At 42.6% G+C, this 27117-nt stretch overlaps 1 protein-coding gene across 10 annotated transcripts in view; it reads left to right on the top strand.

The window, feature by feature from the left end:
• KTN1 (kinectin 1) overlaps positions 1-27117 on the top strand; it is a 78044-nt gene that overhangs the window by 39372 nt on the left and 11555 nt on the right. For 5 of the 10 annotated variants that reach the window (XM_037394862.1, XM_037394863.1, XM_037394860.1 and 2 more), the window contains 29 exons: positions 696-828; positions 1848-1935; positions 2230-2396; positions 3040-3108; positions 4933-4970; positions 5573-5663; positions 6006-6074; positions 6807-6844; positions 6961-7051; positions 9391-9459; positions 10790-10824; positions 10956-11046; positions 11936-12004; positions 12898-12935; positions 13565-13655; positions 13816-13884; positions 15491-15528; positions 16190-16280; positions 16383-16460; positions 17364-17401; positions 18442-18532; positions 18636-18704; positions 19127-19164; positions 20098-20188; positions 22332-22418; positions 24229-24318; positions 25457-25537; positions 25980-26069; positions 26158-26250. In XM_037394862.1, coding sequence (XP_037250759.1) covers positions 696-828; positions 1848-1935; positions 2230-2396; positions 3040-3108; positions 4933-4970; positions 5573-5663; positions 6006-6074; positions 6807-6844; positions 6961-7051; positions 9391-9459; positions 10790-10824; positions 10956-11046; positions 11936-12004; positions 12898-12935; positions 13565-13655; positions 13816-13884; positions 15491-15528; positions 16190-16280; positions 16383-16460; positions 17364-17401; positions 18442-18532; positions 18636-18704; positions 19127-19164; positions 20098-20188; positions 22332-22418; positions 24229-24318; positions 25457-25537; positions 25980-26069; positions 26158-26250 — 2221 coding nt within the window. The remainder of the gene's footprint in view (positions 1-695; positions 829-1847; positions 1936-2229; positions 2397-3039; positions 3109-4932; positions 4971-5572; positions 5664-6005; positions 6075-6806; positions 6845-6960; positions 7052-9390; positions 9460-10789; positions 10825-10955; positions 11047-11935; positions 12005-12897; positions 12936-13564; positions 13656-13815; positions 13885-15490; positions 15529-16189; positions 16281-16382; positions 16461-17363; positions 17402-18441; positions 18533-18635; positions 18705-19126; positions 19165-20097; positions 20189-22331; positions 22419-24228; positions 24319-25456; positions 25538-25979; positions 26070-26157; positions 26251-27117) is intronic. The other 5 variants (XM_037394866.1, XM_037394859.1, XM_037394865.1 and 2 more) reach the window with 3 other exon arrangements.

The raw sequence follows: 27117 nt of genomic DNA, 5'->3' as shown, positions 1-27117 counted from the left end.
TACCCTGATTTTAGGTGTCCTGTTTGTAGAAATGAAGCATCATTATCTCTTAAAAGTTATCTTGAAAAATCCTTAATTCAGGAAAACTTAAGGCAAAAATACAATGCTTTTTGAAAGGCTCCTCTTTGTGTCCAAGTGAAAAAATTCTTCCCTTGGGCTATATAAATGCATCTTCTTTCCCTAAATGAGAGAGTGAATTGGATATCTTTGTAAATTAACGTGTAAATTAACATATAAATCGAGGCCAGGAGGCAACTGTGTAGTCTGAAGATGTGCATGCAGTCAGTAGTCTAGGAGGAACAGTCTTAAGTAGGTCTGAGATCAGTGATCTTTTATGGGAAGGGGAAAGGAATGTGAATTCGATGTGAGACCTTTGCTTATGCTGAGCCTCTTTAGTTTCTATAAGCCTGTCCAAATTGTGTCCATCAGTTTGCAAACCTTTTAAAGGAACTGATGCTTCTGACTTATTGCTGACCTTTTGTTTCTGACTCAGTGGGTTGTAGCTGCTGTGCTCTGACCCTCATCCCTTTCCTAGGATGAAGCCTTGTGAAAAAACAGCATGCCCAGTACAGCCTGCTGGCTGCAAATACAAGACTTGGTGTTGACTTAAGTACCTGTTGTTGTGGCCTGTGCTTTTTGGGGAAAAAACCTCAAACAAACAACAAAACCAAACCCCTGAAAATGTTTATTTTTAGGCAGTCGGCTGAACTGAACAAACTGCGCCAGGATTATGCTAGGCTGGTGAATGAGCTGGGAGAGAAGACCAGTAAGCTGCAGCAAGAGGAGCTTCAGAAGAAGAATGCAGAGCAGGCCCTTGCTCAGCTAAAGGTGACTTGGATTTTCTCTGCCTGTCGTGGCATTCAAGGCTTTATCTGAGCCAAGTTCTGAATCGGGGGGATGCGAGGTGTGCAAGAATCACTTTAGCTATTTCCCTGGCTGCTAAATCTCTGTCGTCTTTATATGTGCAAGTATCTATTTTCAGATAGGCTGAGCCAGCCTATGGGCTTATTTAATGCTTTTATTCAGTACTCTGGATTTTGATTGACTGAATTTAAACTTACCCTTCTAGGTAAATATCTTTAAAAAGTTTAACTGGTGATACTGAATTCTGCTCTCTGTGAGCTTACAATTCCAGCAAGACTTGGTATTTTGGAGCTGTTCATCCGTATAGTGCTGTTCTTGTGTGATTTTTATTTGAAACTACATGCTTTTGCTTAAGTGTTTAAGTTTTTAAATATACTTTTTTTTTAAAGAGTTAAAATGTAAATGGACTGGCTTCTGGATGCATCTCTTTCCTGTTCTTCGGAAGAAAAGGTCTTTTGTTTGTGTGGTTTTTTATTTGTTTGTTTTTTTTCCCCAGAAGAGAAACAGCATTTTTGGGTGAGAGTGCCAATCCAGAGCATGCTACTTTTTTCTTACTTGGAATTGTCTTAGTTACCAGAAGTTCTCCCTGCCTCTAGCCCTTGCAGATGGAGAGTTGGTACCTAGAGTTGAGACATATTTTAATTATAAATGCAGATTTGTGTGATGCCTGGCTAGTCTGGCTTCTGGTGTTAAGGCTGAACTTGCAGGGCAAAGATGTTACACTTTCATATAACAGAAACCATCCTGTTAAGAGTCTATAATGAATTCCTGTTCACAATTTGCCTTTCAAATTAATGGGCTAAACTACTCTGGGAGGAGGATTACAGGGCACTTTTTCTCTCTGATGTGTCCTAATGGAAACAAGAAATGGTTTTACTACTTTGCCATATGTTTTGGGAATAGCACCAAAGAGATGCACTCTGAATGCTTCAAAAATGAAAAAGGTTAGACTTCTTTTTATCAACTCTCTCTTCAATGTGAAGGTTCAGCAGCAGGAAGCAGAGAGAAGATGGGAAGAAATCCAGGCTTATCTCAGGAAAAGAACAGCAGAACATGAAGCAGCACAACAAGGCACGTATAGCAAAATTTCCAAATAATGTTTACTGCAGTGATCTGGCTGTTGTGGTTTGTGAAGGAAGGGCATTATTGAGTAAATGGCTTGAGTAAAGCTCAGGTGGAAGTCTGTGTTGCTTCAGCACTCTGGGGAGATTATATGTTGTGATACCAGTTGAATGCTGATGGGAGAGCTGAACCTTGGCTTTCTGGAATAAGGCTTCTAATCAGCCTGCCTGTTTACAGTGAAAATTATTTCCCCCAAAGTTAAATATTTAGTTCTGAATTAAAATCCTGACATTTCTGCTGCAGATGTGCAGAATAAGCTTGTGGCCAAAGACAATGAAATCCAGAGCTTGCACAGTAAACTTACTGATACAATGGTGTCAAAACAGCAGCTGGAGCAGAGGATGTTGCAGTTAATGGAGGCTGAGCAAAAGAGAGCTACTGCGGAGGACTCCCTGCAAATGCAGGTGCAGGTAGTATTGCTCAAGTATCTTAAGGGTTTGGTTTTTTTCCTTCCACTTTGTGCCTATGGAAATGCAGTAATATCCTTGAAGTGCTGCTTTGGTAAAGCTTTCCCACTGAATACCAAATGAGAAAACTGGTCCAGCCTGTTATCTGGCAATTTATGAATGAGACCTTGCATGTGGTGCTATGAGGAGGTCTGGGGCCATCTCAGACCTGAGCAGCACTCTGGGCAAGTCAGGGAAATGTGCCGAGCCAGGTGACTTCCCAAGCTGTGAAATGATGCTATGGTCTGGGGAACACCCTCGAAGAGCAGCCATATACCTTTTGATGTTTGTGTGAGCTCTTCTGGAGTGATCCGTTTTCCTGGCATCAAGTGGTGAGAGGCAGTGTGGACATAGCTCTTGAGGGCTTCAGGGAAACCAAACGGTGTGCAGTGGGGCAGGGTATGCTTTTCTTTTGATACAGAACAGGTTGTTGTGCTTCCACTCAAACTGATTGATCTTAGTGGGGAGAAAAAGTGTCTTTCAAAAGTGTCTGAAATGTAAATGCTAAACTGTTCTTACTAACATAATCATGGCTAAGAGCTAATCCTAGCAAAAGTTGACTAGCTGCAGATCTCAGCCTGCTTTTCTTTCTGTGCTCTCTTACAAGGAGCTGATAGAGCAGAATAATGCTTTGAATGCTCAGCTTCAGAAGTTTCATTCAAAAATGGCAGCCCAGGTACAGCATGTTCTCAGACTTTCTTTTGTAGTCATGAATTGTGAACTTTCATTAAAAGCCAGATTTTTTTTTTGTAGCTGGATGAGATATGTAATGCTGAAGGCAAAGACTTGTTAGCATCCTTTTTTCTAATGTTTCTCAGACTGATTTAAAACTTAAGCTTCTGCTGTCCTTTTGGGGGAAATATCCACTTATTTAGTCTTCTGGTGGCTTTCATTTATAACCAAAGGGTAGACTACCTTTTTGAATGTTTGTTTTCTGTAGCTTTGCATGCGTACAATCCTATCTTGTGGTTCTTCTGGTCTTTTTGCACTCCTCCTATGAACCATCTGATCATGCTTTTCCCTTTTGCATCAGTGTCTTATGGGAGCACCCATACAAAGCTATTTGTTCATTTCAGTGGTGATTTCTATGCAGAAGAAAAAAAAAAAAGCTAAAAAACCCAGCAAACCTGCACAATACCTTTCTCGATCTTTTTAATATCTAAAATTTTAATTTGACTGTCTCTCTGAGAAATTATTTCTGTTGTAAACACTATGTAAAACCCCAGGGTCACTGAAGTTGCTTCCATGTAGAGCTAGGCCACAGAAAGCAGCTCAGGAAGGCCGTGACTTCTGTAGGCGCAAATGGAGACTGTTCCTATGCAATTGGGTGCTGTGTTCTTTTAATCATGGGCGTGGTTGATGTAGTTTGATTAAATTCAACATCAGACTGAAAATGTGTTATCTGGTTTTGCTTAAAGTGCTTTAACCCATTGGGCAGCGAGAGTAGAGAAGGAAGAGGCTCTCTGGATTTGTAGTGTCTTCATGACCTACTCCTCTCCGTCCCAGTCCTTCTAAAGGTCTTTGAAAATGCATCCCTAGGGAAATTTTACTCCTTAGCTCTGGGTGACACAGGGAGGCTGTTGGAAGGAGATGTGTGCTGTCTCCATGTGGCCCCACTGGCCATAGAAACACGGGGCCATTCTTCTGCTACAGATGCTGGCTGTAAAAATGGCGCTTTGGGGGGGTGAAGTTGGGCTGGGTGCTTCTCAGCACATTGGGATGGATGAAACTGTTTTGGTCATTAAGGTGACCCTCTGGGACTGGAACTCTTTATTCCCTTTATTTATTTATTTCTGTGGTACTGTTCTCTCTGGTATGGTCCAGATAAGGCAGTATAAGAATTGCTATAGGGGTCCCATGGGCACAAGCTCTGAAAGAGCCAGGATTCTGGTGGAGGGTAAGGCTGGGTAAGGAGGACCATGTATCTGAAGCACAAATGAACGTGAAATTTCTGCCACAGCTGATACCAAGCTGGATGTGAAATATTCTGCAGAGGTCCCTTGATAACCAGTGCGGTGGGTCTCCCCTACGCTGTTGTGGGTGACCACGTGAGAATAGGCTTTTTCTAGGGGGGAAAAAAATGCCACTTGTTGATTTTATGCTGCTGTTTCTGTTCCTAACACAAGTCCTGATGCCCTGTGCAGGGTTTTCGTTTTTTTAAATTTGAGTGGCTTCAGCAGAATGTCCTGTAAAGCACTTAACCCTTGAGAGATGAGTGCTGGTGATCCCTGTGGCTTGTTTGAATCTGGTAAAGGGCAAATAAGATGGTTCATGTTTTCCCTTCATGTCACCTTAGGCCAAAGGGGAAGGGACGTAAGTGTGTGCTGGTATTACTTCAGTGTTCCTTAGCCAGGAAATAGTTGGAAGTGTCCTGTGCCAGTTCAAAATAACTAGGCAAATCTTACAAATGCTATTTCTGGCTCACTGTAGATGATGATTCTTTGACTTGCTTTACTTTCAGCTATGTTGTGTTTTTCCCCCCTCCCCTCCTCTTCTGCAGAACTCGGCTTCAGTCCTGGCAGAAGAACTGCACAAAGTGTGAGCATTCATTTCCTCTGGTATTTGGGAGGTGTTACTGGCTTTTAATGCATGCTGCCTTTTCTCCACACACGTGCAGTGTGTATGGGAGGGACTGGTGATGGAAACGTTGCTGCCTATGCTTTTAACTCTCACCATGAGATTGACTTGGGAGCTGGGAAACAGCTTCCTATGGATTTCCCTTCTGTGGCTGGCCTCAGATTTGGAGTCTGTTGTATGTGGCTCTGTGCTACACGGAAAGCAGTGTCTCCTCTCTTGTTTGTCACTGCTTATGTTTAGGGATCAGTGCAGTGTGCAGGAATGTGTGTGACCATGAAAACTGTTAATATCTGGGCTATATGGCTGTGCCAGGAGACTTCTCCCTTTGGGAGATTGGGTAGTTGTGTTTCAGAGCTGGAAAATGTCTCATAAATTTTTGGCAAGCACACACCATTTAAAATGGATGGAAAAGCTTTTGGACCCAAAGTGTACTGTCAGCAGGAGTTAGAGTAAGAGCTGGGCTTAGGGGCCAGCGTGTATTTTGTGTTTAGCCTGACACTTCATGTACCACTTTCATCCAAGACCTTTCAGTACTGACGTGTCATCATTTCTCATTTGTGCAGGATTGCAGAAAAGGACAAAAAGATAAAGCAGATGGAGGACTCGTTAGGCAATGAACGTGCCAACTTAACCAGCAAGGAGGAAGAGCTCAAGGTATAGTAACAGCCATGTGCATCTGCCAGTGGATACAGGGAGAGGCTTGTTGGTTGCATGTACAAAATGAAACTTGCAAGGCTGCTGCCTTTGAGTCAGCAGCTACTCTTTCAGCAACGAGTCTGCTGAGATTGCTGTTCTAGGCAAGGCCAATGCTTGATGTTGGGAAGCTGTTGATAAGAAAGCTTGAGGTTTTGCCTTGCTTTTTACCCCTTTACCTTGTTTTAACTCTAGAGCCTTCAAAAAGTAACCTGAAATACTTTGCACTGGAGGGTGAACTTGCCTGAAATACTGTCTCTATGCGAAGTGCAGATAGACATTTTTTTTTTCTCCTTCCTTAAGGTTTTACAGAATATGAACCTATCTCTGAAATCAGAAGTACAGAAGTTACAGGCTCTGACAAATGAACAGGTAAAATAATTATTTCATTAAATATTTCTTTGTTCTCTTCCACTACCTATTCTGTCATAAATGCAAATGCAGATCTGTTGGCTTTAAGGGAGCTGTGCTTAAGCACATTAAAGACATCAGGCTACCGAATTGGGCTAATACGTGATTCCCTGGAATTCTTATAGCTGGTGGGAGGCCTGCTTCTTACCCGTCCTTCACCAGCAAAATCTTTCTTACTTAAATAACCAAGTTAATGAAGCAGTTAGCTTGGTTGGTGTAGATTTGCAGGCGTGCAGAGTGCTGGATGCTTCACAGGAGTGAAGACAACTGTGCTTGAATATGCAGTTTCAGCATTTGCATATAAAGGTCATGAGCATCCCTCAAACCCCAAAAGCATACAGCCCCTCTCTGCCTCACCATAAGTTCCTTTTTAGAACCGAACACAAATGCTGTCCCTCTGTTACTGCTATGTGGCCTGTTCATTATAGAGGTGGAAATGAAGTGTTTAATTAGAGATAATCCTGGTTGTCAAATGAATCTCTTAGGCAAAGGGAAGAAGACCTCTAACTGCATGCTTGCCTGCTACATAGCAGTCTTCTAAAAGTGCATGAAGACAAAGCTCTTTCGCTCTTGCTGGCGAGTCATGTGCTGAGAGGCCAAATGACTTGTTCTAGCTTTTTAATATTGTGGAATGAAAGGTTGATTGAATCATGTGATGTATCCTAAGTCTGTGTTAATCCTCTTTATATCTAGGCTGCTGCTGTACATGAGCTGGAAAGGATGCAGAAAAGGTAAATAGCTCGGGATTTGATAAACAATGTTTGTCAGTCTTCTGTGTTCTTTTGAATTGATGCTTTTTGTAAGACTTGGGTGAGGAAATGTATTTAACTGTTCTGCTGTGTCTCAGCATTCACATCAAAGATGACAAAATAAGAACACTTGAAGATCAGCTTCGAGAAGAACTTGCTCAGATTTCAAACACAAAAGAAGAATTCAAGGTAAGATGCAGAACAGTTATTCTTGTGCTTATTTACAGTAAGTTTTCCAGACTTCAGAGGTTGCAGAGCAGTTCATACAACTGAATGTTGATGTATGAAATAGAACTGAGTTTCGGGTATTAAGGTAAATTATAGTATTCGCTTCACAAGGCAAGAGTGATGTGGGATGTCACAGTAGCAGCAACAACCGTGCAGCAGAGTAAGAGGTGGCATAACACAAGCACAGTGTCTGCAGTTGTGAAGAGTGAGATCTTTGAAATCTGGAAAAGGAGGCTGTTTAGTAAAAACTATTGTGGTTTTCCTGCATTCCACCTTCTGAGTCTCAAGGCCTTCTTGTTGTGAGCCTTTGGATTATCATGTTGTCAGGTCTTTGTCTCCCTGCCCCTCCCCCAGAGTAGGTGTAAAAGTGCTTATTTTTCTCCTGCTGTCTTCCCAATTATTTCTCATAAGGCTGCAGCTAAATTGCTGAAGCTTTTAGTTCTGACATCTGGAGTCTGCACAGCAAAGCTGGTACTTGTTTCTAGATGGTGTGTGCACTTAATTCCTCCTTGCCCTCTGCCACCTTAGGCTTTTTCTTCTGAACTTCAGCTGTTAGAAATAGACCTGCTTCCTGAGAAAGGTGATGGCTTCATCTTTGTAACTCCTTTAAAGCCCACGTTGAGTACTGCTGCTCTTCTGATGTTTCTGGTGAAAAGACATTATGAGATGCAGAGTGGGAAGTTGGTAAGTTTGCTAGTGAGAAACAGTAGGTGGGTAGTGGCAGAGGCAGCATGCTTTGGTAGGGGAAGCCATGCTTCATGAGTCTCCTGGAGCTCTTTGAAGGTGTTAGCAAGCAAGTAGTAAGCTTGATTCACGTATTACAGTGGCACTTTCAAAGAGGTTTTGATGAGGGTCCCTAGCAAGGCTCCATAGTTTCTCTAAGCTGTCAGAGAGCAAGAGGGAAGAAGTTTACTCAGTTAATAGATTAGGAAGCAAAGTACAGCTTCAGTTGTTTTTTCTAATAAAGCTATTGACTGAATCTTCAGTGTGTGTGCTGGGCAATCGGTGCATAAACAGTCTGGAAAGGGGAGTGGGAAGAGGTGGCAGTCTTCAGCAAGTTGGCAGGTCTCAGGTTAGTGATGTTCTCAGGGCTGTCAGCATGGTGGAACATTTTAAGATGGTAGGTGAAATGCTGAAAACGAGTATGGGGAGGAATAAACGGAACTTCCTTTAGCGTGTTAGTTCCTGAAGTAACTGCTACTGAGGAAAAAAGCCTTAGAGGTGTTGTGAATGGTTATGTGCTGAAATCAACTTGGTGCTAAGGAATGGCAAAAATCACCTGGATGCAATTTCTGGCAGTTCTTGGGAAGTGAATAGAGAACTGAACACAGATTGTCATCATAGTGATACTGTGGAAATCCCCAGAGCTCTCGACATGAATATTATGGGGCCTTCTAGTCTCCTTCTCCTCCTGTCTTTGATCCCAAACGTAAGCCAGACGGCTCTGTGCTAAATGTTTCCACCTGAGGAAGTACTGCTTTTTTCCCATGCACATGAAAGATGGAAAAGCCAGGTTCAAAACAGAGCAATTCTTTTAATCCTTGCCTTTGCTGTCCTTTCCTGCTTACATTGTCCCTGAAAGGCTTTGGGTCTGAAGCACAGATCATGTGTCCTGCTTTTTACTGTTTTAAAGCAGCAAGCAGGTCTTTAAAAAGACTTTGTAAAGCAAAAAACAATAATAGAGGAGGATTTAGAAATACATATGAGAAATCTAGACAGACAGTCTGTCTGTTAAGGGCTGCCATGTCTTTTGTATGGAGCAGGAGTGCAGGAGTGGAGGCAAGGTGCTCGGTATGCTTGTTCTTCTCCCTGATTTGCCTCTTTCCAGCCTGCAGTCCGACCAAGTGTAGGAGCTGTGCAAAGCTCTCTGCTTGCTGGACTGTCAATTCCTTGCTGTGCATCCTCAGCTGAAGAGAACTAGAGAGGTGATCCTGGATCATTTGCTTTGCCATATGAGTGTTTTGTAAGAGGCAGCTATCAAATCTTGACATGATGCTGATACTGCTTTAGGAGGAAAATGCAGTTTCTCTTGCCTGTCACACTTGGTACTGTCTGATTTTTCTGCCAGGGAATAAAGATGGTAACAGCTGAATTTCTCATGGGAACATAAGGACAAAAGTATTTATACAGAAAAGCAAGAAAGAAGGGGAAAGGATAGAAAGAAATAGAAAGCAGGAAAGTAGCTTCCAAAGAACTCACTGTAATGAGTTCTGTGCTATTTGATTACCTCATTGCTGTTATGAAATGCTGGAGTTAGGGTTTGTAGTTCTGAACTGATAAAATGTTTAAATTCCTTCCAGGTTCTCAAGGATCAAAACACAACTCTGCAAGGTGAAGTTCAGCAGCTGCAGACTCTCCTGTCAGAGCAGGTATAGCCAGCGTTTGCTGAGGTTGTATCAACTATCTTCTGTTCTTTTCAACTTGTTAAGTGTTTTTTTTCTTAGGCTGACCCTAGGCTGAGCTGGTTGGTGTCAAAGCCTGTTGCTTTTTAGGTATTTTGTTTTCCATGGAGGGTTCAAGTAAGGCAGTTGTGACTGTCTGCTAGACCTAGCCAAGAGTGTCCAAACAAAACGTTGTTTTTTCCTCCCCTGAAGAATGCTAGCCTAACACAAGCAAGGACTGACTTCTCCAACCTCTCCCGCTTTTATTGGCAATTTTTGGGAATAAAAGAAAATTCCCATGAACAGCCAGCCCTTCCAGGGGAAAGGTTTCTTACAGTGCTGTGGAGAGATCAGAGTAGGATTTTTACTGTACTTGTTTTCTTCCATCCTGGAATGAATTCTCAAACTGGTAGTAACCAAAGAACAGGCCAATGGAACGGGAAAACTTCTCGTATCATGATGTCTTTTTGCCTTCTCTTCTGTATTTTTGCCCATGGCACACCTGTTTGCAGCCATCCTGACTGGTACTCGGGCTGGATAAGCTGTTGTGTTGCTCAGCCCCATCTCCTTTGCAGGTATTGCCTGGGATGGGATAGCTCTTGTGAACGCCCCTGACTTTGTATCAGTGTGGAATGAGAGAACTTCCTGAAACACAGGAAGAAGACTTGCAGGACAGGAAACTTGTTTCCTTTTCTGCACTTGTGTCTGCTAGCCAGCAGCTCCCTGTCTGGAGCAGCTCAGTTTCTTCTGGCAGACAACCAGATTTGCAGCCTTATTCCCCTGGGTCTGCCTGATTTGCTGTCCTGTCTGAAATTGTGGGGCTGATTTTTCTTGGTAACTGGCTTATGTTCGTGTGGTCTCTCACAATATGTTGTTGAGAAATCATAGATGTTCTGCTGCGTGAGCCTCAGGTGGAGCTTGTGGTTTTGATAAACACTCAAGTAGATTTTTCAGGTGCTGAGCTAGCTGCTACAGATTAGATGCCGCTGCACAGTGCTTGTCATGCTTGATGCTCCCTAGGATCACTGGGGTCTTATGTCCCACAGCATCTTGTCACCAGAACTCCTGTAGTCTTATCACTGTAAAATCACAAAGGCATTTCGGCTAGATGTGTACCACCTCGAAGGACTGAAATCTTTCCAGCATCAATATTAGATGCACGTGCCATGAGGTTATTCTCCCCCTACTTTGTTTTCCCTTCTGGATTAGTGTGGTAACTAAGCTTCTGGTTAAGTTGATGCTCTCTAGTTATTTCTGGCTTTAAAATCCCAACCCATTATTGATCCAATTAATGATCGCCCTATTGTGTTTTTTATAGGCAAACAAAGACTTGCTAGAGCAGATGGAAAGAAGGTAAGAAATACTTTTCTTTCGAATCATCGGCTAAAACAAAGGCCTGGTTTTGTTGGCAGCAAAGTTACTGTTGATAGCTGAACTGCCTTCGAAGATTAACTCTTTCCTAAATCTCACTTTTGATTTCTCAGCATGAGAGAGAGGGATGACAAAATAAAGACAGTTGAAGAGCTGCTTGAGGCAGGACTCATACAGGTGGCTAATAAAGAAGAGGAGCTGAAGGTAAAATCTCTCATACTGTCTTTTTATGGGGAAGTAGAGATTAAGTGCTCTTGTGCAAAGTGTATGTTTGAGTGCTCATAGTGAAGTCTGAGGTCATTCCCTTTGATAGGAAAAGCATCTCATTGGAGACAAGGTTGAAACCTTTTTGATGAGATAGAGAAGCACTTAATGTATGCCATCAACGCACATGCTTACTCTGCTTAGTCTAGAGTAGATTTAACTAGGATGTGTACCTGGTGTCTTTCAGAATGAAGTGAGTATCTCCAGAGCAGTATGTTTGGCCTAACGTGCAACAAATCTTTCTTTAGGAAAGGGTGTTTGGGAGTCTTGCATCTTTTTGCTTAGTTGATAATCTGAAGGGTTAAACAGATTATAAACTGGTGACACTTCTGGAATGATGATAAAGGTATTTCCTTTCTCTTCTGTTTATAAAGGAGCTAGTGATGAGAAGTCTGGAAAGCCAGTACAAAAATTCCTGTTTGTTTTCAACTGGGTTTTACTGGAAAGCTATGTCCTGTCTACCTGGACATAGCCAAGACAATGCTCAGTCTCTTAATGTTCCTACATTCCAAGTGTATCGATGACACCCCTGTACTGGGAAGGCATTGCACACTAGCAAATAGGTTACTTACTAAACAGCCAAATATATGAGCACATCACCGTAATGTTCCCCTGGACTTCAGCTTCCTATAGATTGAAGTCCAGTCAGAGTTGTCCATAGTGACTAATTAGTCCCTTGAATACTTTGGCTCCAACTTGCTGCAGAGGAGGGTCTCTTTCAGACTTTACAAGTCTTTCACTTGTTCTAAAATAAGCGACTTTTCTGTCAAGCTTAACGCTTTTCCTCCAACAAATGAGTCTTTCATTATCTGTGTGTCTGCTTTCAAAGGCACTGCGGACGGAAAATTCATCCTTGAGAAAAGAACTTCAAAGTCTGCAAATTCAGCAATCGGAGCAGGTAGCGCTTTTCATCTAAAACTTTTATTACACCTAAACTAAATCTAAAAGAATCTTGCTGTGGTTGCAAAAGTCAAGGGAAAAAGGTGAAGATGTCTTTTGAAGCCTGCTGGCAAACAATCCTGTTTTCTTCCAGCATTGGTCTGGAAGCTGATACTCTTGTCAAATACTTCCTTTGCATAAATGTCAGAAACATGGCAAATGTAAAGGTTCCACTTGGCAATGGTTCTGGGTTGGTGTGAGTTTGCACGCACTGAAATGGCTTTGGGTTGATTTTGCACCCCCCCCCCCCCCCCCCCTCCAGAAGCCCAATGCAGCAAGCATGGCTGGCAGGCAGATGATACTGCATCAGCTTCATTATGCATATTTGAACTTTTTAATGTTAATACACACTTGCGCAGGTGTGACAGCCCCCTTTGGTTTGTCTCTGTTCAGTGACGCAAAACCAGGATTGCTGTTTTTGATGTATACTTGGTGCTGACCAGGAAGTGCCTTTCCTTGACATCCAGCTCTGCTTGGACCACTCAGGAGGGCACTTAGTTTCTTGAAAGCCACTTATGGGAGAGGGTAGGCACAATAACTGTGGAGAGCTGTACAGTAGTGCCAGTGTGAAAAATTTGGCTAATCAAATGCTGGTCCTGAACCTCAGCCTCTCCTGGTAAAGATGGTGTGGGTTTGCTTTTTTTTTTTTTCTTGGAACCCGTGGCAGACTTAGTATTTACTGATTTGCCGGGAACTGGAGACCAACAGTTAATCTTCCTCAAGAGCAGCCAGATAGATCAAATCGTTAAGGTGCTACATAGTTTATCCAGTGCCAGAGTGCTCAAGCTCTACTCCAAACCCCTCAACACCTGCAGATTGTTTTGCTGTCTTCTGAAGCTCTGTTTTGAACAGGTTTCCTTCCAATCACTGGTGGAAGAACTCCAGAAAGTGTAAGTTACTGCACAGATTTCATTTCTGATTGTTACTTCTGTCTGTTGTTATTCCAAGACTTCTAAGTGTTATGCTTCCCTGAAATGATTTGCTTTTAACTGGGTGAAGTATGTTTGTGTGGCAGGGAGCATTATCACTTTAGAGAACATATCACATGAGTAACTTTTGAAAATCCAGTTCCTTCTCTGCTAAGCAATTAACTTCATAAGCCTAACTGACTAGACAAGGATAGACTGTCAGATAATCGTTGGTGTTTGCTTTTTTTTTCAGTAGGCACTCTGAAAGGAGTGGGCTTGTTTATGCTCTGTGTGTGTATTTGAAGTTGATAAATACTTGGGCATGTTCAGTGAAGGCTGAAGTTAAGTGTATGTCATTCCAGGGACTATTGATACCTTAATCTGCATTTTTAGACAGTAATAGTATCTATTTAGCATGTGAACTACTGGTTATATAAAGCCAGATTGTTCTGCATTATTCCCAGTCCTATTCCTCCTTTTTGTTTATTCTGCGTAGTCCCTCTGTGGATCCCAGAGGCTGGCAACATGATGGAATAGCAGAACCAAAGCTTGTGTATTTGCTTGAGTAGCGCATTTGTTCAGCCAACTAATGTTTGTCTAATCTCTTTAAGGATCCATGAGAAGGATGGAAAAATAAAATCAGTGGAGGAACTCCTACAAGCTGAAATCCTTAAAGTAGCAAGCAAGGAGAAGGCTGTTCAGGTATCTCTCTGCAATACCTACCTTCCTTTTTGTGTCTATGCCACTGACTACCATTTATTTGTTACTGCATGGCATTCTATAGTGATGATTTTGTAGCGTCCCTTTTTGTGGCATTTTTGTGTTTCCATTGTCCAATCCTGTCTGTTTTGTCATTGAAAAGGCTTTGACACAGGAAATAGAGGCTCTGAAAGAAGAAGTAGGAAATTCCCAGCTTGAGATGGAAAAACAGGTAAAATACCTTAGTACCAGAAGTGTGAAACAGCCTTGCCGTGGATGTGCTGCTCACTCATTTCTGTTCTAGTGTGTTTTGTTTCACTGGTGAATGTCGTTGGGAAAGGGAACATCTTAATGGTAGAGCTATGCTATTCTTGGGTACAAAGCTGTAAATACGTAGTATAACTACTACTGTCCTTCAAAAACCACATTCCTCTGGATGCCTGAGCTTTTTGAACTTTCAGTATGAAATTTGGCAAGAATTGCTATAACTTAAAGCATTGTAGCATTAGTTCTGGCTGGGCATGTTGCATATTGTCCCTGTAGTAAACATGCAACCCTGGGGCATCCTTTGAGGCCAGCAACTCAGAAATCTCAAGTGCTGAAGGTGCGAGTTCTCCTTTTGTTGGCCTTTCTGTGTTGCTAGAAAAATACTACAGGCCCAAATAGTATCTGGTTCCCAGGTAAAGCTAAGACTGTTTTCTTTCCAGTGTTCAAAGAAAGCTTGTCTTGGCGGAGTAAGTTTTACTCTAGCTATCAGGAACGCAGAAGTGGAAGAGTACTGGCTTTTTTGGCATGCTTGCTGTCTAGCATCCACCACAAAGGGAACCTGTGTTTCCTTAGGGAGGCCATTCTGCAGGCAGCTTAATCCATTTGTGCTGTCAGGAAGTTTGCTTACTTGTTTGTGTGTGGGTCGTGGGTTTTTATGTCTGTACTTTCTTCACTCTTTCTCACTACATTCCAATTTCATGCACTTTTCTTCTTTCCTGAGTGTTCAAATTTTGTCCTTTTTAGGCAAAGCTTTATAGAATATGTTTCCATCTTGGGCTTTTCCTCCAAAGCAAATTCTTAGGAACTGGAGGCATTTGTGTGTGTTTTCCTTCCCTGGAACTGACACGGAGCCCAGAACAAAATGCAGTTTAGAGTTACTATCTCCAGAAGGCTACCTATGAGGGGTGCTTGCTCCAGAGGTGGTGTATTATGCACCTTTTGTTCTCCTGCAAGCAGAATAGAGATTTTTGGGAATGTCTGAAACTCCCGTCATTTTGTGGTAGAGGACTAAACTAAGCAGGTGGTTTGGACAGCCAGTATCAACACAGATAGTCACTGTCAGGCTTTTATACAAAATTGAAAGGAAGTGTTCCCATTAAATGGTATTTCTTTGATCCATGTTCAGCTTTAGAATGGGAATTTAAGGGAGTGCTGACATTGCAGAGAGCATCTAAGAAGCACCTGCTTGTGCAAAGGTCTAAATGACCAGGGGTGGTCTCTGATGTGAGCTGTAGTTGCTACTGAGGTGGTTGTCTTCATCAGTGTTTGCTTCTTTGTCTCTCATGGTGGGAGTGTGCTCCATTGGGCCTGCTTGTGTTCCTGTTCGCACGGTTTTCTTTTCTGCTCTGGAAGTCACATTTTAAATGTGGAAAAAGTAAATAGTGAACACACTTGATTTCTCATAATTTATTTTCCCCTACAAAAAAAAAAGTTCGTGCTTACACAACTGTAACAGTGCCTATTCTAATAATTTCTAATGGATTTTCCCCCTGTTTCTCCTTAGAGCTGTTTATAGCATTTATCTGTCTCTTCCATGTGCATTGAACTGAAGTAGTTATTATTTTCTTTAGGTGTCGATTACATCACAAGTCAAAGAACTTCAGACTCTGTAAGTACAGTTGTTAACATGTTGGATCTGCCCTGTGCTGCACCCCTTGCTTCCCTGCCTCACTCTAAAATGTTCTTGCCTGGTGTCTGCACTTCGCGTGAAATGTTCCAGGCTATTAACACTTGTCTTACTAGACATGTGTCCTTATTAGAAATACCTAGGCCTGAGATGGCAAACAAGATGAAGTGCTGCATGGCCTCATGAGCCCCAGTTAAACTACAAGGGGTAAAATTCAAGTTGGGGTGGAAGGGTGTAGGGCAAGGCACTATGGCAAACTTACTTTGATAATACCTGTGCTGTAGCTGGGTGGATAAATGAGAATTGAGCCACCATGGTCATCAGTCCCTTGTGTCCCCAGCTGGGGAGGGGGAAGTAAGTATTTTTAGGTAAGGAGTGTAAAATCCCTGCAATATATGTCAGTGCAGCATTTGTCTGCTGTCACTTAATGAGCATTACCATTGATTAAGGGCATCTTCTGCCAACCCAGACTGAAGTGTAAGTGTTCACACATTGATCTTTAGCGGATGAATGGAGTTTGTGCCTTTGATCACATATGCTGCTTTTATATGCTGCAAAGCATAGGATGTCCCTTTGTTTATTTTTCAGATGGATAAAAGAGCAAGGGTTTATGCTTTGTGTCTGTGTGTGTTTAATGGTACAGGTTGAAGGGGAAGGAAAAGCAGGTGAAAACCATGGAGGCCTTATTGGAAGAGAAGGAGAAAGAGATTGGTAACAGAGGAGAACGGCTGCAGGTAAGCTTCCTAGGTATTCTAAAGGGAAATAAGTTCTGTTGCAGTATTTCTGGCTGTGGAAATGTTATATTTACACTTTTAAACTTCTTTTTTTGTCCTAAGGGTCAGAAGGATACAATTGCACAATTAACCAGTAAAGTTCAGGAATTGGAACAACAGAACCTGCAACAGCTCCAACAGGTATGTCCTGCCGAGTGGATGTGGTTTGGGAGTGCTGCATAGTTGAACTGGAAGATGTTTTTGTCCCCCGTCTCTCACAAAGGACTTGCATTGGCCTGAACCTACAGAGCTATTTTCAATCCCACTTGACTAAACCGGTAGTGTACAGTGCAAGGAGCCCACTAGTTCAACTGTGTTCATCCGAAACAGGTTTCACATGGATAGCAAGTTCTGAGAGCTTTTCTTTAACCTGGATGATACTGTGAATAATGAGTAGCTCTGGTGGTCTGAAAACTGTGAAACTCACAGACAAAAATCATAGCTGTGTCGTAAGTACCTCCTTGCCAGACTGAAGCAGCGTCTCTGTAGGGCTGTGGTTATGGAGGAGCCTTTGCCATAGCTGAATGTAGCAGCTCCTGTTGAGGTGGTCAGGCTTGTCTGTGATTCCCTCCTGCCTTTACCTGCAGCAGAAATTGCAACTGCCTGGAATATTTTGGCTTTTGATTTCTTGCACTGGACTTGAGAACAGCCAACTGGACATCCTTGAAGCCAGGTGTAACTTAATGGAAGAATTTTTCCAATAAAGTCGTATTCTAGTTCAGTTCGGATTTTTGTTGATGGTAGAAGGGAGAAACTGAGTTGCAGTCTTATTTTGGGTGGATGTCGAGACAGGCATTTATTCTCAGGGAAGGGTAGAATGGAGAGAAATTGGCTGGTGTGAATTAGGATGGTGTAAGCTGTGCTTCTGAAATCCATGATGTGTTTGGATGTTGTCGGAGCAATGTCTGATGCAAAATTCCTGGTATTTCTTTGGCGAGTATCTTGCGAACTGTGTGGTGCCTCTGCTCATGCAAGGAGTTGCTGTCGATTTGAAAGCTTTACTGTGCCATCAGAATGAGGTTGGAAATCAACTTTGTTTTTCAGGTGCCTGCTGCATCCCAAGTCCAGGACCTAGAGAGCCTGTGAGTATGCTTAGTAGCAGTTTCTCAAGTGCCTGCTGATAATATGTATTCAGTGCGGGTGTTTATCTTAAACTAGAATGTATGAATTGGCTTTAAGAATTTTGTGGGCTTCGCTAAAATAAGCTGTTGGTGCTGATGGACGTAGAGCAGCCAGCTCTACTGTGTCTGCTGCTGTGTATAATAGCAAGTGTCTGGTGTTCCTGCCTGGCGTGCCTAAGTAGTAGTGCTCATACACGTTGCAAAAGTGACTGATCGCCCAGGGCTCTACTAACTAGTGAAATTGCTGCTGCTTCTTGTGTCTAGTGATAATTCCTCCTTCTGTTTAGCGTGTTTAAAAGAGTGGGGATTTAAGTGCCTGTGGCTCTTAGTAAAAGCAATGAACAGATAGTTTGCCATATTCAGTCTGAGATGCAATAGCCAATTCTCCAGCTCCCTTGTCATGGAGAAACGCTGCCAGACTTTCCTCTGTTTTGACTCTGCTTTGTCTGGCTGCTGTAAGTCAGAGGAAGGTTGTACGAGGCTGTGCCAAAAAGGGCTCCAGCTTTAATGCAGCTCTCATAGTGTGCTACCCTCCCAGCAGAGCTCTGGTATAGCCTGTATGTGGTATCTAAGGCAGCCTCACCTTTACGAGACTGTCCCTGGCACCTTCAGAGTCAGCTGACTTGCAGGATGTGCTCAGATGATCAATTGCTTCTCTCCCACTCTGGCTCTGAGTGTTACTGAGATCAGCTATGGCTACATGTGTTTGCTGATTGACATGTGAAATGACTAGCTCGCTTCAGGCCAGTTCTTAGCAGGTAAGTGTGTGCAATAAATGCTGTTGCAGCTGGCATGTCTTTTTGTTAGTTCTCTTGATTTGGAGCTGTAGTGCAATGGTTTCTTCTCCGTGTGTGTGGTCTCCTTTTCTGATTATTATATATAGCATACAGAATTTATTTACCTTCTCCTGCTGAAAACCATCCTAGCTAGAGCATCTGTCCCTTTTTAGCCTAAATTCTTTCTTTAACCATTTTTTTTAACTTTATAAACCATGTCTGCAGATTGAAAGCAGAAGAAGAGCAAATGAAGAAGCTGAAAGCTGTAGTGGAAGAAAAGGAGCGAGAAATTGCAAGCCAAGTAAAACAGTTGCAGGTAAAGCTTTGATAGAAGTGCCTTGTGTTGTAAGGAGTGTATGTACTGTGAATTTATATCTATATGTATACATGTGTATATATTGCTTCTTTTCTTTCAACAGGATGTGCAAAAGGAAAATGAATCTTTTAAAGTTCAAATTCAAGAATTAAAGCAGGAGAACTGCAAACAGGTACAACTTCCCACTTCAGGTGTCACTGCGTGAAGTCAAAAGGGGGTGGTGGTAACTTATATGGGTGGCAAGGGAAACCAGTAGCTGTACTGACCATGCAAATCTAGGGACAACTTCAGGGTTGGATTGACTAAGCCGGCTTTTCTGACTTGCATATCTGTTGCTGCTTCCCTTTATTGTGTAGATTTGCAGCTGTATGCTGTTTCTTAGACCTGCTGCATTCTCATCTGGCTTTCCACCAGTCTTTATGTGCTGTAGTGCAGCCAGGTTTCTGGCCAAAGGAGGCTGGATGCAACTCCCTTGAAGGCCAAGAGTGCAGCTGCTTAGTGTTGCAGCAGTGCCTGGTTAACAAGGCACATCATGCCCTCTGCACCAGTCTTTGTGGCTGATCTGCTTCTGATGTGTTTCTGATCTGTTTGCAGGCATCTCTGGCTGTCCAGAGTGAGGAGCTTCTGCAAGTGTGAGTACTGCCCAAAACCTGGATGCGATAGATAAGTGCTTCATTTCACTTGTTGCTCAGAAAATTTAAAAGATTAAATAAATGCTAAAAGTACAATATTGGTGTGTGAGAAGTGGCCAGTAAAAAAAAATAAATCTTTACAATCTAATAAAACTTGAACATAGAGGTTCTGCTCACACTTATAATCCTCAGCTGCAAACTTCTGCAGACAGTGCTTTCAGTATGTTGTGCCCCCAATGTAAGCAAGCCATGACTGATTTAATTTTAAATGCATGCTAGCTCATCTGTATGTCTGAAGAGTTAAATGTTGGTGTTTCAAGCAAAAGTGACAGGCTTTTTCTTGGAACCTCAGTTTAGTAGAGGGTTGTTCATGTTATGAAATTGTTTGGTGGAAATCTCTTCCCAGGGAAAATCCTAGGGGTAGAATTGTGTTATGACTTAGTTCTTAAGTGTGCTTCAGCTCTTTGTGGAAGATAATGCCATACTGGCTTATACTATTCTGCACAAATTGCTGCTGTCATGCGTTTTTGGCTGGCTGAATTATTTTTCTTTTAAGTTAAATGACTTAAATTGTGGACTAGGTGCTTGAAAAAGAATGCTCTTATCCAGCAGGCAGCGCCTGTTTTGTGGTGGTGTACTAGCGTGGGCTGACTGACTTACCCTCGTCTAATGCATTGCCTTTCTGTGGCCTTGATAAATGTGTGCAGATGCCTGTTGTAGGCAAACAAGAGCTTCACAATGGGCTTTTCTCTGGCAGCCTGCAGTTCACAGAGCAGTAGGAAACAAACGCTACTGCCAAGTCAATGAGAGCAGCTTTTCCAAGTGTGTTGCTGGAAGGGAAGGCAAGTTGTGTATGTGAAAAAGGTGTCAGTGCCTCACTTGAAATTTCTCAAATTTCTCATGACTTGTTTATGATTTTTTTTACTAATTCAGGGTTGCAGGAAAAGAGAAGGAAATCACCAGTCTCCAAAATGAGCTTGCCTCTCAGAGAAATGCTTTTGAGCAACAGAGGAAAAAGAACAACGTAAGGAGATTCTCCCCTCTGCCTGTGCCTGCCCCGCCCCCCCCCCCCCAACCACCAAAAAACAACCCAACCCAAAACCCAATAAAAAAACCCACAAGAAAACTAAAACCAAAACAACGAAACCCAAAGAACAACCAAACGTGTGTGCACAGCGCTCCTTTATGCATAGGACGTTCTGCTGAGAACATGTTTCTGATGGTTGTCTGCTGTATTGTGTCCCCTGGACACTCCTCCCCTCTTTTCTTGACAGTGGTTAAGCATACCTTACTTTACTGCTGAAAGTTTTGTCAGCTCTTTGACATGTTGTGGATTTGATGTGAGTGAGGGGACTTGCTAGGGGACACATCCTGCAGCCAGTTTTCTGACTTGGACTCAAGCCTTGGTAACCCAGTTCAGCAACATGTCCTTTGCCAAGGGAAGAAGAGGGAGTTTGGGGAGGGAGGGTGGGAGCAGGTAAGGTGCTGTGCTCTGACCGAGTTGCGGTCCTTGTGCTTGGACATGGGAGGAGGCATTACCTTCAGGGCTCTTGGATCTGGCTCTGGCCATCCCTAAGAGTGACTAATTCTGGTCTTCTGAAGGAGGTGAAGGACAAAAGCCTTCCTTTACAGCAGCTGCTGATGGTGCAGTATGGGTTGTCTGTGGCTGGAAGTAAAGACTGTATCTTCCATCACAGAGCTGTGAAGTTACCTCCTTGCAATACATTACCTGTGCAGGGCAAGAGAATGACATATTTTAAGTTATGGGGGAGAAAGCTGTTAAAATACAGGGGTTTTAGCTCTGCTGTCTCTCCTTGATAACCTGTAGAGTTGGTATACTGTGCAATGAGCTTTATTGCTTAAAAGTGGGACGATATAAGGAAGATGCACAAGGAGAATATGGAGAATGTGAGCTTTTGAGCAAGTAGTGTTGCTTAAGACCTGAGATAGAGGGGAAAGTGGCTGGATAACCTCAGAAGACAGATGAGCTGGACAGGTAGAACATATGCATGCCTGTTTCCTGGGGAATTGCAAGGTCTAAGTACCCTTCGTGGTGTAAGCAGAAATCTGACAACTGCTAATGGCAGACCATGCCTGTAAGTCCCAGCTTTCCACATTGCAATTTTATCCAGTCTTGTTTGTATGTCCTGTGAAACAGCCCTTACAGGAAAGCAGGCAAATGGAAGTCGTAAAGTAAAACCAGTGTAGGTACATGCTGGTATTCGGATGCCACTTTGCGTGGCGAATTTAAAAAATACAGCCTTTCAAAAATAGTCCTTTGCTAAAGCTGATTGCTCTGAGGGTTGGGGAAAAAAAAATTGAAATCCCAAGCACCATAATCTCCTCCCCACAAGATGTACCATCCTTCCTAGATAAGAGAGGTGAGGCTCTTTTTATAAGAGCTCTCAGCCTCCTAACTGAGCTTGCATGTTGACATCTTGTGGAGTACACGTTTGATGACCTCGCCAAGAAAGATGCAGGAGCGCAGCACGGCACAGTGGTGTTTCCATGTGGATCTGGGTGTGCTCGCCACTGGTGAAATCCCAAAACCTCCCAGGAGGGCTGGTGAGCAGCAAACCAGTTTTATTTGGGTACAGTGGAGAGAGCTGTACGGATAAATGCTGCAAACCAAGGCTGTGAGCTTTGTGTTTCTAAAATCGGCCCTGGCACGGTAGGTTTGGGCCGAGGCCCAAGGCTACGCAGCTAAATCTGGCTGCAAGATCAGGGGCATAAATGTGTACACCTCTATGTATACTTGGGTCCATGCTGGGTTCTGCAACGCGACATGCCTAACACTCTGTTGTGTAATCTGTGGTTTGGTGTCTGTGTTCCTCACTACTTTTGAAAACTTCCCTCTTTCTTCTTACAAGTGCAGTCAAAGTGTGGGGTCGCTGTAGCAATAACGCTCTGCAGTAACACTTGGATCGGTTTTGGACATGGGGGCAGGTTGGGCAGAAATTGGCATTTTCCCCCCCTTTTCATTCAAACTCTTTGAACATAACACTTACTTTTGCTAGTGTATGTCATCTTGCCAAGCAAAATCATCTTGCAGTAACCAGCATTTAAATGCAAATGGTGGAATGTAATGCAGAATATATCTCTGAAGTAAAAGCGGAAACAGTTTGAATATTGGCTGAACTGAAATAATTTTTTCTAAAAATGATTAGGACCTTCGGGAGAAAAACTGGAAAGCAATGGAAGCATTGGCATCAACTGAAAAATTGCTGCAGGACAAAGTGAACAAGACTGCCAAGGTTGTAATGTTAACTGCTAGAAATGATGCATTAAGCTAGAAGCAGATCTGCAGCTGGTTTTCTTTAAATGAAATGGAGGCATTAACTTTTACTGCAATTTAAATATAGTCTGTTCTGAGTGATCATTCATATACTTTCACCTCTGCTTCCTGTTGTCTTTAGGTTTCTTTTATTATTTTTTTTTTATCCTTAGTTTGTGGGCATGCTGATTTTTGATTTCTGTTTGCATAATTGTTAGAGCTGTTGTGAATTGTTGTGGGGAGCTCTGGAATAAAAACTGCTGGTGAGCAACCTGCTTTCTTCTACTGGGCTTTCACGGTGCTTGAACAAATTTATTGGACCTCTGAAGGACTAAATTGGTATTGAAAAAACTGGGAACTTTTCAGGAAAACTGTGTCACCACAACTGTGAATTTCCTCCTTGAAAGCATATGAAGCTCGACAGGTACCGTCAGAGCCAATGTTCAAAATGATATGGGGTGTGAAGCGCTCTGAAAGGTGCTTGCGTTTATGAGCCTGATTTGGTGTTAATTGCCATTGTGCAGAATTCAAAAAAGCATCAAAATAACTTTAAAAACACAAGTCAAGTAGCTAGAAGCAGAGGAGCTCTGATTTGGGATTGTGCATCTGTGTTGGAGATGTGTCCACTCTTTGCTTGGCCCCGTGTTCAAAGAAGTTGTGTACCTGCTTTTGCTGTGTGCTAACGCTTGCCTGCTTTCTCTTGCAGTTGGAAGACTTCATCAAACAGCCATTTGCCACTTTTCAGTCGTTCCTATATTGCTGAAAACTAACACACTTAGCACACCTTCACAACCCGATGTCTCCTGTCCGTTTCTGTCTCTGAATCTCAACCTACTAATGCCACCGATCTCTTGCAGCAGAGGAACTCAGAGCAGCAAGGCGCAGTAGCACTGATGTCAAAGGAAAAAACCAAACCTGAATATTAGTGAAGGATTTTTGCTGAAAGCTGCCTTCTGTGCAGGGTTTCAGGCTTTCTGCATTTAAACTTATATGGGAGCCTGAGCATCATATGGCTAAATTAAACCAATCTGCCACAAGCACAGCAAGCAAACGTCTTGTGGCTGGTCTGCTTTTAACGTTAAGTAAAAGGAACAATAAATCTGTGGTGCCTTGGCTCTGTGTATTCACATTTGCAGAGCTATGACAAAGAAAACCTGGAGATTGTCACACAGCTCTAATAATTATTTCCCATTGCATCCAAGCTTCGGGAAGGAGGATGTAAGGGTCTCCCTCTCGAGTACCTAAAAATAATACTTCGAAGCTACAGTCTTGCTTTCTTGGCCTGGTTCAAATGTGCATTAACACAAAGTTTCCTTTTGACTTTAATTGTATTTTTGTTGTGGTGATATTAATTTATGGTAATTTTTCCCCCCACCTAAAAGTGTTTAAAATAAGTATGGATTTCAAAAAAATTGTTGATCAAACTTCTTGTTTTTGAGATAGCTCAGCCTGAGTGGCAGGGTTGGTGTGATCTGTGGATGCAGTACTCGGCACAGTGTAGTTTGTTGGGAACCAGTGAATGATGGTGTAATTTCTGTACAGACAGGCTAGATTGGAGGAGAACTTAAGAAAATAAAAGGTTAAGCATGAACAAATGCAAAGGCCAAATTCTGAAGCAATTAATTGTGAATTTTTGAAGCATTCACTGGCAATTTTGGAGACTATAGTGCCTTTCTCACTTGAAAAAAATACTTTCTGGGTTAAGTATTTTACTTCAGGCACAAAAGAGGCTATTGCAAGGTTCTTGAAGTGTGTTGCCCAGTTTCATGTGAGCCTTTCTCTTGGTTTAGGAGAAGCAGCAGCATTTGGAAGCTGCTGAGGCGGAGACACGTGAACTACTCCAGAAGCTGTTCCCCAAAGTCTCTCTTCCTTCTAATGTGGTAAGAGAAGTGACCCTTCCTACCCCGCTACTGGGGGCTGGGGAGCTCTGGTTCTGCTGCACTGGGCAGTCTGGAGCGTTTCCCTGCAGTCCCCTCTGCCCCAGGGCTTTTGCAGTGGGATGTGAGTAGCGTCTTCTGGTAATAAATACCTGGACTTGCCAGCGGCAGAGGCAAAACTGTAGTCTGTTATTTCAAGAAAAGTGTTAAAACAAAAAAGTTATCGTTATCTTGTCTTTTCTTTTTTTTTTTTGTTTTTTACCGCCCCAACATCTGATTAATCTGCCTGCGTTATCTTGTGTCTAACCAAGATAGTAAATTTTCAGGGCTGGATAAGGTCTGCCGTGTGTTTTCTCAGTGTCTGGCATGATGTGGATCCATATCTCTTGCATCAGCTGCGCAGATAATGGCTGGCCCCCCTTTCCAGAGGGCTGTGCTGCCTCAGTGCCAGTTAATATAGTTCAAGAGGGTTTGTTTTGTTCCCAGAGTTGCTTTGAAAAGCACCGATTTCCAACTTCTATATTCTTGGTGGTTTTCAGTTGTTTGCAAGGGAAGTGCACTGGGTTCGTGTGGTTTGGGTTGTGCGAGTGATGTGAAGTGAGGCTGGAAATAAGGGGTCTGCATTTCATCTGTAAGGTCTAGAGGTTTTCATTACTCATATTTAAAATTATTCTCAAATGTGCTAAAGTTAATCTGATGAACTAGAAATAGTCTTTAGGAAGGCTGTTTCTGTAAGGTTATAAAACAGTCTTCCTAGTGAGCTCCCCCGAATTACGAAGCAAGTGTCTGCTTTAACTGCTTAGGGATTTTGGAAGAGATTCCCTTAAGCCTTCAGATACTTCTTGTAGAGCCCTGACACTTGCAGGGAGACCTCTGTCACCCAGTTGTATTTCAGCACTTCCAAGCCCCTGTGAACCTTGTGTGTCTCAGCCTCGTGCTCCTGGATTGCTGCCTGCTGACTGTCAGCTCGCTCAGCTGCATAGGCAGTACTAGCTGAACCACTGCTGTCAGGCTGTGTTAGCTCCAGGGAATTAAGGAATGGAAACGCTGCTCTGTTAAACCTGTACTTGGGAGGCAAATGTCCTGAAGGTAGTTTGACTGAGGTTTTTCCTCAGCTTTAACTGGATGCATTTCCCAACAGAGCCACAGTGAATGGATGCGTGGGTTTGAAAAGATGGCTGAAGAATACTTGAGAGAGGCTTCAGGATCTGAAGATGTGAAGGTAGGCACAAACGGTGGACAGCTTCCTTGTGTGTGGCATAGTGTATTTTTCAAGTATAAATCTTGCAAATTGTGAAGTTAAAATTGGCAAACAGGTGACAAGAAAATAGTTTTATAAATATTTGCATCTTGTAAATCAGGAAGGTATTTGCATCTTCAAAAAGCACCTTGTGGAGTTGTGCAAACATTCATGAAATTCAAAATACCTGTTCCCTCTTCCAAGTAGCTGTTTTTTTCAGGCAACTCAGAATTACGGCTGTAGCTCAAATGAAGTTTGTGGTTGAGAGTTGTAGGTGACCGTTGCACTTGCTGTTGTCTTTGCGTGGGTTGGAAAGACAGACCTGCCAGTGAATGATACCAGCTTGCTTGCTGAAATAAGTTAAATAATAAACTCAAATCCATCAGCTGAGATGTGACTCTTCTGGTCCCTTTTCTCTTGCCAGGCAATGGAGCAGAAGTTGAAGGAGGCCGAGGAAATGCACATACTGCTGCAACTGGAGTGTGAGAAATACAAATCTGTTCTGACGGAGACGGTAAGCAGGATGCCTGGTCACCTGTGCCTGTGATGTTGCAAGCTGCCTTTCTTTTGCTGCAAGCTTTCAAACCCTGCTCTCTTCTTAGGAGACAATTTTTCAAAGGCTACAGAGGAGCGTGGAAGAGGAAGAAAGCAAATGGAAGATAAAAGTTGAAGAATCACAGAAGGAACTTAAACAGGTATTTCTGACGAGCTGCTTTTTGTGGCAGCCAGGCAGTTTCTGCTTGAAGTTGCAGAGGGTGTTTGAGCGCTGTGAAGGCAGGTGTAGAACAGCCCTGGCTGCCTGGTTTGATGTGTGTGTGCCCAACGGATGAAAAAGGTGAAGTCTGCAACCACTATAATAGGAATGATCCCTCCTTATAACAATCGTATTTTTGGTGCTCTGATCCTTAGTTTCATGCCAAGAGTGACTTTTATTTTTGAGGAGCACATTTCCATTTAAAAAAACCCTAAAAAGTCGAGCAATTGTTGCTGCTTTAGATTTGTGTGGCTATGCCTGTTGCCTTCTTCAGCGAAGCAAGAATAAGTGAACAGCCCAGGTATAAGATCTTTGTGACACAGATTTGTCATGATGGTCAGTCTTTTACAGGTGATGCAGGAGGCAGCCAAATAGCACGTAGTAATACTAATGCTGACAGGATGGGAAGCTGAAGATTCAGGAAGGTGTATGTGTCCTATTAATATGCCCAGGAATGTATGTTTTTCTGATCCTGGCAACTCAAACTATATTGCTGTTGAGCACCTGATTTTTTTCCAGTGTGCATTTGTGAACAGACACAATCTCTTTGTGCTAAAATTTAAGTATCAATAACAATTTTTGGAAGCTGTTGAAATACTGCTTAATCAATTGTGGTCAATTAATTAGATTGAAATTGCCTGCAAAGCTTTCCCTTTTAGGAAGGCTCTGTTGCTAGCAAAAATGGTAAGAAAAAAAGAAAAAAGCATTTTATATTTCTTTCCTGATCTACAGTTCAAGCAGGTCAAACTGCTTTTCATTTCTAAAGTACTACTTAGTAAATTTGAGTGCCATGTGTGAGTCCGAAGCA

This window comes from Falco rusticolus, chromosome 7, assembly GCF_015220075.1.
Source record: "Falco rusticolus isolate bFalRus1 chromosome 7, bFalRus1.pri, whole genome shotgun sequence".
In the NCBI taxonomy this organism is placed as follows: Eukaryota; Metazoa; Chordata; class Aves; order Falconiformes; family Falconidae; genus Falco; species Falco rusticolus.
This window is presented reverse-complemented; position numbering and strand designations above follow the sequence as displayed.